The sequence below is a fragment of the Rhinopithecus bieti genome, unplaced genomic scaffold, assembly GCF_001698545.2.
Source record: "Rhinopithecus bieti isolate Rb0 unplaced genomic scaffold, ASM169854v2 scaffold_1673, whole genome shotgun sequence".
NCBI lineage: Eukaryota > Metazoa > Chordata > Mammalia > Primates > Cercopithecidae > Rhinopithecus > Rhinopithecus bieti.
The window spans coordinates 797,809-808,996 of record NW_016804690.1 but is presented as its reverse complement, the minus strand read 5'-3'; the positions used below and the strand labels follow the sequence as shown (position 1 = coordinate 808,996).

Sequence of the window (11,188 nt, the reverse complement as noted above, 5' to 3'; positions counted from 1 at the left end):
CGTGCACAAACGAAGAAAAAAAGAAAGAAAGAAAGAAATAAAGCAAGAAAGAAAGGAAGGAAGGAAGGAAGGAAGGAGGGAAGGAAGGAGGGAAGGAAGGAGGGAAGGAAGGAGGGAAGGAAGGAGGGAAGGGAGAGAGAAAGAAAGAAACAGAGGGAGGGAGGGAAAAAAGAGAGAAAGACAATTCCAATGCAGAGAACCTACAAGCAGCTCAGAATCAAACAGAAAAGATTCTTCTTTTCTAGGGTAAAGGAGGGGCAAGTGGAGATAAGCAGACTCTTTGGAGGGGAAGCTGGACAAGTGAGGGGAAATGACCCGTGGGAGCTGACAGGAAAAGGATCTAGTTGTATTCAGTCAATTCCCAGGAGAAGCTGGGCAGGGAGGTGACTTGGCAGGGACACTCCACTTTGTACTTGTTCAGGCTTGGGGCAAGCAGAGTTCAGGAATCTGTAGGAAAGAGAGAAGTCTGACCAAAGTTTTGTCAAGCAAAGGCGGTAAGTAATGGGCGACTATGGACACATGGTCAGAGACAAGAATAGATGGGGCAGAGGAATAATAGTGACAAAATACTTGTTTTAAGAAAAGGTAAAATCACGGCTCTCATATTAGTATAAAATAAACACATTTTAAAGATTCCATTTCAGTGGAGTACAGTGGCTCACACTTGGGAAGCACAGGTGGATGGATCACCTGAGATCAGGAGTTTGAGGCCAGCCTGACCAACATGGAGAAACCCTGTCTCTACTAAAATACAAAATTGGCCAGGCATGGTGGCGGGCACCTGCAATCCCAGCTATTCGGGAGGCTGAGGCAGGAGAATCGCTTGAACCTGGGAGGCAGAGGTTGTGGTGAGCCAAGACTGCACCATTGCACTCCAGCCTGGGCAACAAGAGTGAAACTCCATCTCAAAATATATATATAAAAGAGTCCATTTAACTTGATTAAATGAGGCAATCTGGTGGATGTTATAACTGGTTCAAAGGAGAAGCCAAAGCAGCACAATTTACATGATGTAAAGAGTATTGAAATTGAATATGCAACTAGACAAAAGCTAGTCTCTCTACAGGGGCAATGTAGGCCTCTACTGGACAGAATGCATTTGCATATCCATAGGAAAATTATTTTGCTACAGTTATCTACAACTTAGATCACTTACTTAGAGTTACTTAGATAACTGTACGTTGCTACAGTTATCTATAACTTAGAGTTACAAAATAACTCAAAACAATGAAAGGGGCCTGTGTGGTGGCTCACACCTGTAATCTCAGCACTTTGGGAGGCAGAGGCAAGGGGATCACCTGAGGTCAGTAATTCAAGACCAGCCTGGCCAACATGGTGAAACCCCATGTGTACAAAAAATATAAAAAATTAGCCAGGTGTGGTGGTGTGCACCTGTAATCCCAGCTACTTGGGAGGCTGAGGCAGGAGAATCACTGGAACCTGGGAGGCAGAGGTTGCCGTTCGCTGAGATGGTTGAGATCATGTCACTGCACTCCAGCCTGGGTGACAGGGGAGACTACATCTAAAAAAAAAAAAAAAAAATCACAACAAAAGGCTAGACCCAGATCTTCTGGAAGGGGATGCTCTAAACCAGGGTTTCTCAGCCTCTGCATGACTGATGTCTTGGACTAGATCATCTTTTGGGTGCAGAATGTAAACCAAAAATAAAATTCTAAGCCCCACCGCACCCCCCCCACCCCGACCATCTAAATGGATGGTTCCTCCTTAGTCGGGGCTCTTAAAATTTTTACCTGAAATTTTCAGGCCATGAAGGAAAGGGGGGGTCAGATATGCCTCATTATACCTCTCCGGTGTGAACATCAATGCAGACTTTAGATCTGATAAGAAACATTTTACAGCCTGTTCACTCTGAAGCCTGCTAGTTAAAAGTTTTCTATGTGAGTAAAACTTTTTCCTCCACCACCTCTTATGTGCAAAACAAAACATTCCTTTCCTATTGGATCTCCAGGCCTTTAGGCAAACCCAACCAATTTGGTCCTAACCAGCAACATGGGTTAAAATAATTACCCATATCCTGGGTAAGCCACTTCCCCAACTCCGCCCCCACCACCGGCCCCCACCCCCGCCGGCCTCACTTTGAGTTGTCCTACCTTTCTGAACCAAACCAATGTATTTCTTAAATGTACTTGACTGATGACTCTTGCCTCCCTAACATGTATAAATCCAAGCTGCACCCCAACCACCTTGGGCACGTGTCCTCAGGACTTCCTGTGTCACAGGTGTGCATCTTCAACCATGGCAAAATTAACTATCTAAATTAACTGAGACCTGTTTCAGGTTTTCTGGGTTCACAAGAGTTATCCCGGACATTGTAAGATGCTTAGCAGCATCCCTAACTTCTACTTAGTAAAGGCCAGTAGCACCTCATCTCCTAACTGTGACAATAAAAACTATCTCCAGACATTCCCAAATGTCTCCTGGGGTGGGATATGGGACACAACTGCCCCAGTTGAGAACCAGTGCTGTACACCATGCACAATTTTCCAGTGAAACCCAAATTCTTCCCTACTACTGTAGAGAAGGAGAGGAGGTAATTTCTTCCCATCTGCATTTCTTGGCACGCACCCATGTCTCTGTGTGTGAACTGAGACTCTACACCCTAACTCCACAACAGAGTGGAGTTAGGCACTATTCTAAACCCTCTCCCAACAGTAACACAGGCACTATTCTAAACCCTCTCCCAACAGTAACCCAACTAATCCTACCAGTTAAATATGAGTTTCAGATAAACAATGAATCATATTTTCTTTTAGTATAAGTATGTATGCCCATGCAATATTTGGGGCCTACATAACTTTAAAAGTATCTGTTGTTTATCTGAAATTCAAATTAAACATTTGGGAGGGCTGTTGTTTTATTGGCCAAATCTTTTTATTTTATATTATATTATTTTATTTTTGATACGGAGTTTTGCTTTGTCACCCAGGCTGGAGTGTAGTGGCGCGATGTCGTCTCACTGCAACTTCTGCCTCCTGGGTTCAAGCGATTCTCCTGTCTCAGCCTCCCAAGTAACTGGGATCACAGGCACCTGCCACAACATATTTTTAGTAGAGACGGGGTTTCACCATGTTGGCCAGGCTGGTCTCGATCTCCTGACCTCTCGAACTCCTGACCTCAGGTGATCCACCTGCCTCCAGCCTCCCAGAGTGTTGGGATTACAGGCTTGAGCCACCGCGCCCAGCCTTACTGACCAAAACTAACAACCCCATCTGCAATCAAATAAACAGCTGAGCAGTGGTAACTGCAGCATCGTGATTGCAACAGGCCTCGGTGGCTTAGAGTCCCTGTTCTGCCTGTGACTGTTGTGCCACATTGGGGAAGTCATTTAGCCTCTCTGAGGCTCAGTTTTCTCATCTGTAAGATGGGAACAATATCAGTGCCTTCTTCAGAGTTGCTGGGAGGACTGAATGAGATGATGTATGCAGAGCCGTTAATACGGTGTTTAGCACAAGGCTCAGGGCAGCTGATTTAGTTTCCTCGACTTCACTACCTGATCCTCTGCTAACTCCCCGGGTGTTTTCTGGACGGCCACAACTACCCTAGCCTCCGGTGTCGCCCAGCCTTCCTCCCCACTGACTGCAAAGGTGGCCTCGGGTTCCGGTGGGAGCCCCAACTCTGGACCGCGATTCGCGAGCCTTCCCGGCGCCAGGCCGCGCCATCCCGGGAGCTGTCCGCAGATGGCAGCACCGCCCCCGGGTCGCGGCGGTCCCGGCGCTCGGCAGGCCGCAGGCTGGCCTGGTCCCGGGCCGGGAGCCCATCAGGCCGGGAGCGGCTGAGGCCACACCCCGCGGGCCGGGCCGCTTCCCTCCGGTGAATCATCGCTCGCAGCCGCGGCGCCCGCAGCGTCCGCAGCAGCGCGCCGGGCCCTGTCCGCGCCCCAGCCGAGCGAAACGCGGAGTCACCCCGACCTGTCTCTGAGCAGCCCGACCTGTCTCTGAGCAGCACGGCCGCCGGGGCCGCAGCATGGCGGGCATCGCGGCCAAGCTGGTGAAGGACCGGGAGGCGGCCGAGGGGCTGGGCTCCCACGAGAGGGCCATCAAGTACCTCAACCAGGACTATGAGGCGCTGCGGAACGAGTGCCTGGAGGCCGGGACGCTCTTCCAGGACCCCTCCTTCCCGGCCATCCCCTCGGCCCTAGGCTTCAAGGAGTTGGGGCCCTACTCCAGCAAAACCCGGGGCATCGAGTGGAAGCGACCCACGGTAGGAAGCGCGCGGCAGGACGCGGGCAGGGCGGGGTCCCGGGCAGGGCGGGGTGCAGCCGGCCCGCGGCGCGCTGGGGCGGGAGGCAGCCCGGGTGCTGCAGTGGGGAAGCCGCAAGCCAGGACCCCGCAGGCCTGCGACACCTACACGCCGCCGGAGCCGGGACTCCTTTCGAGCGTGGGGGAACTCTTGGGGCCTGCCCTCTCTTCCACCCACCACGCTTTCCTGGGCGGGTCGGGGCGAATCACTGCACTCAAATCCCACTAGCAGGCCAATTTAGGACTTCACAAAAACTCAGGGTGACACAGGAGGCCGGGGTGAAACTTGTAATTGAACTCTAGCAGGGACCTGGAAGAGGAGGGGAATCGGGTCTGCAGGGAAGGGAGAGGCAACATCCACCAGACAAAGTCCGTCTCCAGCTGGGGTTCTGTCTGTTCGTGGAGGGGGACAGGCCACAGCCTGGTCATTTTGTGACTAAGGATAGTCTCATGCAGCCCTGGGGTTACATTTATTTTTCCAAAGAGGAGCCAGCGATACCTCCCCATAACATCGACACTGGTAATTAACCCAGGACACGGAGGTGTCTCATGGTTTGCCTGGTGGGAATCCTCACTGGGGAAAGCTCCAGGAGCCCTCCGGACCCCATTATCCCGTCCCCCAGGGTCTCTGACCTCCCGGCCCTGGGACAACTTGTGCTCCCCAATCTACTTGTCCATTCCGTTTCTCGGGGAACCCCCTCCTTTGGGACTTCCCCAGGCTTCCCCTACCACGCCTAGGGAAGCCTGCCTGAAGTCCAACTTCTAGATTCCTGTTATGAGAACAAGCCTTCCAGCTCTGCTTCCACACCGGGCAGCCTCCCAGGTCACCTTCTGTTACCCTAAATCCAGCTCATAGGTAGCGAGGGCTGCAGGAAGCATCCTAGCCCAGACTCAGAGCACTTGGATTCACCTTCTTGCTAACCTGCTGGGTGACCTTGAGCGAGCCGTCTAAACTCTCTGTGCCTCCATGTCTTCATCTAAAATAAGACACCCTGCCTAGATATTTTCTCTCTTTCGTGGCCCGCCAGGCCGTGCCATCCTGGCCTCCTTTCAGTCTCTCAAAGAGCCAGTTCTTTCCTGCATGAGGCCTTCTCACCAGCAAGGCACGCTCTTACCTGGAGTGTGGCTCACTCTCATTCTTTCCAACTTAGTCACATGTTCCCTCCTCAAAGAGGTATTTTCTGACCCTTCTTAGCAGCCACCTCCCCACCTTGTTATTCTCTAACTCTCACCCCACTCATTTCCTTCATAGCATTGTCACAGTTTAGAAATATAATCACATGTATTTGTTCTTCCTACTGAACTGCAGGAATCATGTGTATATTATTTACCAGTATATCCCCAGTGCCTAGCACATAGCCATGCCTTTCACAGTACTCATCCATTCATTCATTCACTCATTCATTCAACAACATTGATTGAGCACCTATTACATGCCAGGCACTGTCCTGAGAGCTCAGGAGATACACCAGTGACACAAAAGAAGTGACTGTTTGTAGAATGAATGGATGCAGGATTGTAATGAGCCTCAGATGAAATTATGATTGCGAAAGTGATAAACTGACCTGACTTGGTGCCTCACGCCTGTAATCCCAGCACTATGGGAGGCCAAGGTGGGAGGATCGCTTGAGCCAGGAGTTCAAGACCAGCCTGGGCAACACAGTAAGACTTGTCTCTATAAAAAAGTAAAAAAAAAAAAAATGAAACGCAAACCAAGAGAATGTGTTCACTTTACATTTGCATGGCACTTTACAGTTTACACAGTGAGTTCACACTCATTCACTTATTCTTTCGTTCATTCAATAAGCATTTCTCGAATACCTCCTATATGCTGGGCACAATGCATATGGTTTCTGCTTCTGAAGACTTACTTCTGAGGCTAGTGAGGTGACAAAGACAGGTCCCTCAACAGTTGGAAATGCCTGTGGGACTTCCAGATGAGGATATAGAGGTCTAGAGATGATCTAGGGCCACTGCTTGGGGCAGGCGGGCTGTGCACTGCACTACCAAGGAAGAGTGTGACTATTATGATCCCCATTTGCCAGTTGAAGAAATTGAGGCTTGGGAAGGTTAAATACTTGCTCAGAGTCAAGTGGATATAGGCCATAGATCCAGGACTGTGTGTAGTCTGTGCATGTTGAGCCTACCCTTTATGGCTGCGTTGTCTGCCTCTATCCTACCTTCTCAAATGCTGCTGAGGTCAGGCAAGGGGAGCCCAATTGTTTCCACTGGATTTGAACACTAGCAGGTCATTGGTGAGTTTAGCAGAGCAATTTCAATGGAAAGGTGAGGGTAGAAGCCAGATTGTTATAGACTCCAGAGTAAAGGAACTGGAAATGAAGAACATGATCAACTCATTTAAGAAGGGCCCCTGGGAAGAGAGGAGAACTGATAGGTAGAGCAGGACGTGGATTTTGAGAGCCTGTTTTGTTTTGTTTTGTTTTGTTCATATGAGAACAACTTGAATGTGTCATATGTTGAATCACGAGGAGGAAGGGATTAAAGATAAAGGCAGGGAGGGGGCAGTGAAACAAGGTCCCTGAGGAAGTGAGAATATGGGTTGTGGGCAGGAGAGGGGAGCAGGTTAGCCTTGCAGCAGGAGGAGCTGCTCTTCCTCGGAGAGAGGATTTCACAACACTGGCAAGAGTGGCTCCAGCACCTGGAAGGGGATTAAAGCAGTAAGTCCAGTGGGGTCCAAGGGCCATGCAGGGGCACAGTGAGGAGAAAGCAGGTATGATCCGGGTGGCACATCGGATCCTCCCAGCAACCAGTCCATTAGGAGCAAGGGCAGATATTGTGAGCCCCTATGTTTCCCCCAAGAAAATCAAACCTCTGAGAGGTTTCTCACTTGCTTATCTTCAGCTGGTCAAACTCAGCCTCCAACCCATATGTCCTGTCTCCAAGTTCAGTGACTATTATCATCAACTTCTTCAACGGTAATAATAACAGATCACATTTATGGAGTGCTTGCCAGGGCATGTTTACATCATTATCTCATTTAACACTCAGAACAATCCTCTGAGTTGGGTATTTTCATCGTTCCCATTTTGCAGGTGAAAAAACTGAGGCTTCAAAAGATTAGGTGACTTTCCAGGGTCCTAGGACCTATATAATAAGTGGCAGAGCCAGGATTTAAACCCAGGTTATCAGAATATGCAGCAAAGCCCAAATCCTCAACCCCTTTTCACTGACTGGTAAGTCCCATATTTGATTCGATGCCCTACATGCTGTGCGCAAGTTTCAGTTTTCTGAAGCATTGCTCAGCACCACTCTGAACTCGGACTTCTCTAGAGTCTGCTAACGACATTAGAAAGTTTCTGAAGTATAATGGAAAAACCCTGCTGGGGTAAGTGCCTGGCACACACAGGATTATCACTGTGATTCTTTATAATAAACAGGCTCCCAGCACCAAGCCCAATCTATTCCATCAGCTGGATAAGAGCTCGCTGACAGGCCTTGGGCCAACCTGGCTTCCTTTGCCTTAGCAGAAGAGCATTCTGATTCTCTCTGCCATCCCCAAAACCAATAGGAGCAGAGAGCAACAAGGCAGAGGCATGAAGGGAATGTCCTCTGCGGCAGACGGTGCTTCCGGAAGAGCTCCCACAATCTGAGCCAGGATGATCAGGGGCTAGATCCAAGTCTCACATAGGCAAACTTCTGCTTGACAGAGTGGGCATGCCGAGCGCCATTGGGTGGAGGCAGACGTGTGCAGCCCAAGTGGACATGAGACGCAGGAGCAGCTCCTTCAAGGCAAGGTTGCCTGAGCCCAGAGAGGCCCAAGTTTGTGCCCCAACTTCCTCTGTGGCTTTTGGGTGGGGCTGTTCAGAATCGAAACACACTCGGAGGGCTACTGAAAGGGCTAAGAAGTGTTCAAGATTGGCTTCCATCAGGCTGCTCATGACAACGGCCCCAGAGATTTTAACACCCTTGGACACTTGGTACTAAATCAATTAGAGGCAGGGCAGGAGCAGAAAGAGTTGGCGCATTTGATCAGTAAGTTCCAGTGCCAGTGCTGTCTATTATCTGTGAGCTGTGTTAACTTTGGACACGTCACTTCACCCTTTTGAGCTGTTTCCTCATCTGTAAAAGGGGGATAATACCCATTCCATGCAATAAAGCTTTGAGCGCAGTCTCTGATGTAAGCAGGTACAGAATATATAGATGCTCTAAGTTTCATGGCCCCATGGAATAATTCAAAAGCGTTAGATCCCCCCTGCCCTCAAAAGGGCATGTGTTAGAAAGACAGAGTAGTACCTAAGTAGTAAATTGCAGAGTCCAGAGACTCTGGGACTCAGACTTAAAGGGATGAGTGAGGATTGGACTAGGAAGGACTAGGAAGGAGGACTTCACAGAGGAGGTGACAGTGAGCCTCAATGTATGATGCAATATGGAAAAGGAGGGAAGAGACTGGGAAAGGAAGGAATTTCATGCAAGCAAAACAACTTGCATGCAGTAACAGAGGAGAGAGAGTGCTAGCCCAGTGGATAGGGTGGCTCTGGAGTGTGTTGGTCTCAACGTCTGGCAGAAAAGGCTGGACTTGCTGCTGTGGCCCCTGGGAAACAGCACAATGAAGGAGGCTCTAGGCATTCCAGAGTGTGTAGGGTCCAATGCCTGCCCTTCTCAGACAGGACCGCCCATCCACCCATCAGGGCCCAGGAAGCAGGGGTCAGAAGGACCTCATGACACAGAGCTCTGACTGTGATGACACACTTTCCCCAGAGAGGAGAAGGGGTTAGAAGATCCACTGAGAATGGAGGCATCCTAGCTGCAGAAGCACCTGCCTGGGGCTAACAGCACTTTGTGGGTCTTGTTCCCAGGAGATCTGCGCTGACCCCCAATTTATCATTGGAGGAGCCACCCGCACAGACATCTGCCAAGGAGCCCTGGGTAAGTGAAGGATTCAGAGCAAGCTGGGGGGTCCTGTCTGTAAGGCTGTGAGTGGAAGAGATGAGGGACAATCTGTGGCTTCTCTCCTTTCCAGAGCAGCTTGGCAATTTCTATTTGCAGAAGCTCCATGGAATTTCTTGGCCCTAGGGGGCAATATTTCTACCCTCAGCCCCATGCTGGGGCACACAAATGAGGCCTCCTGTGTCCCCTGCACAGGGCTAGTTGCCGAGGTTACAGAGATGCTGCCACTGGGAGGACCAGGGGGCTTCTGGATGTCAGCCACCTGGAGCCTTGGTATGCACCTCCTGGAGCCAGTATTACCAGTGGTTCATGAAATAGGCTCTGGGCAGAGGACCAGGTGAGAGGACTCCCCCAGGCCAATGACAGCACTGAGACATCAGTTCTCTGAGGTTCAGGGACCAGGGAAGGTGACTCAGTGTGAGGGAAGAGGAAACTCTAATGCTCACTGCTGAAGGAAGTTAAAGTACCAGGGCATTTCAGTGTTTGCAAGACCAGCTCACCGTGGTATCACAGCTATAATGATCATTTAAGTAAAAATTAACCGAAGAAGCTGAATTGTCCGAAACCTTGCTTTCTGGAGCCAAGCTCAGATTTGTTTCTGGAGATAGTCCTTGTTGAGGGTTTGAACCCACAGGGTTCTTCACCTTTAGTGTGAAAACTCCCAAAGCTTTTAGGAAGTCCCAGCAATGGGGCCTGGGGCTGTTATCTAAGATTCTCATAGAATCCACCCTCAATGTTCTTTTACTCATAATAAATGCGGGCTTATAATTACTGGAGGAAATTATTTTGCTCTGATAAACCAAAAATCTATTTTCTGCCATCAGCGTCAGCTGGCTGGCTCCCCAGGCAAGTTCATCAGTAACAAAATCAATCAACTAGAGTTGTACCTCCTGTCCTCACCCACCTAGCAGAGGTTTTGTTATTCCTATACTCCTAATACCAGCTAATAGCAGCTAATATTTATCTCTAAGTCACTGTGATTATTCCCATTTCACAGATGAGGATGCAGAGGTCCTCCTACAACTAAAGTGTACCCTTCACCCCAGGGTATGTTTAAATCCTGAGCTATACTCCCTAAGAGGGGACCTGGAAAATTTTCTAGCCCTGAGGGATATCAGGGCATCTGTGTAAATCATTAGGACAGACAGACTGTGAGGGAGAACATGACCTGAGTGGGAAAGCTTGTCTGATCTCAGGCTCTACAGATTCCTGAGATGCCAGAGCACATTCTTACCTGCAGAAAATACTCTTTTCATTTCTTTTCTTCTCACCCCACAAAAGACAGAAGATAGAGGTCCTTGAGCACCCAAGGCCGATCCTCCAGGAAAATCTATTCATTAGAGAAAATGGAATTGATGGAAACTTTGACCAACCCTGGGGGCTTTACAGAATCCAGAAACAGCCGGGCGCAGTGGCTCACGTCTGTAATCCCAGCACTCTGGGAGACGGAGGCAGGCGGATCACCTGAGGTCAGGAGTTAGAGACCAGCCTGGCCAACATGGTGAAACCCTGTGTCTACTAAAAATACAAAAAAAAATTAGCTGGACGTGGTGCTGGGTGCCTGTAATCCCAGCTACTCAGGAGGCTGAGGCAGGAGAATTGCTTGAACCCAGGAGGCAGAGGTTGCAGTGAGTGGAGATCACACCACTGCACTCCAGCCTGGGCGATAAAGCGAGACTCCATCTCAAAAAAAAAGAAAAAAAGAGAGAGAGAGAGAATCTGGAAAGAAACACAGCAACTGCCTAACAACTGCTTCAAAGTTTAACAACACCTTAAGGGCCAAAGTTCAAGCAACAAATACATGATTTAAGTCCTGTGTAAATACCACTGGGCCATTTGGAGAGGAGACAGCAAAGCTTCACATTCCTGGGAGAAATTCCCCTCCCAGGGGAATTATAAACCAGATGAAAATGTAAACCTTTTAAAAATCTCTTAGTACCTAGTCTGTAATTTCTCGGGTGTGTGTGTGTGTGTGTGTGTGTGTGCGTGTGTGTGTGTGGGTGTGTGTGTGTGGGTGGGTG

General features: G+C 49.5%; 1 protein-coding gene across 1 annotated transcript in view; it reads left to right on the top strand.

The window, feature by feature from the left end:
- The first annotated feature begins 3,548 nt into the window (after positions 1 to 3,548).
- CAPN2 (calpain 2) overlaps positions 3,549 to 11,188 on the top strand; it is a 65,307-nt gene continuing 57,667 nt past the window's right edge. The window contains exons 1-2 of the mRNA XM_017869953.1: positions 3,549 to 4,221; positions 9,077 to 9,146. Coding sequence (XP_017725442.1) covers positions 3,985 to 4,221; positions 9,077 to 9,146 — 307 coding nt within the window. The 5' untranslated portion in view covers positions 3,549 to 3,984. The remainder of the gene's footprint in view (positions 4,222 to 9,076; positions 9,147 to 11,188) is intronic.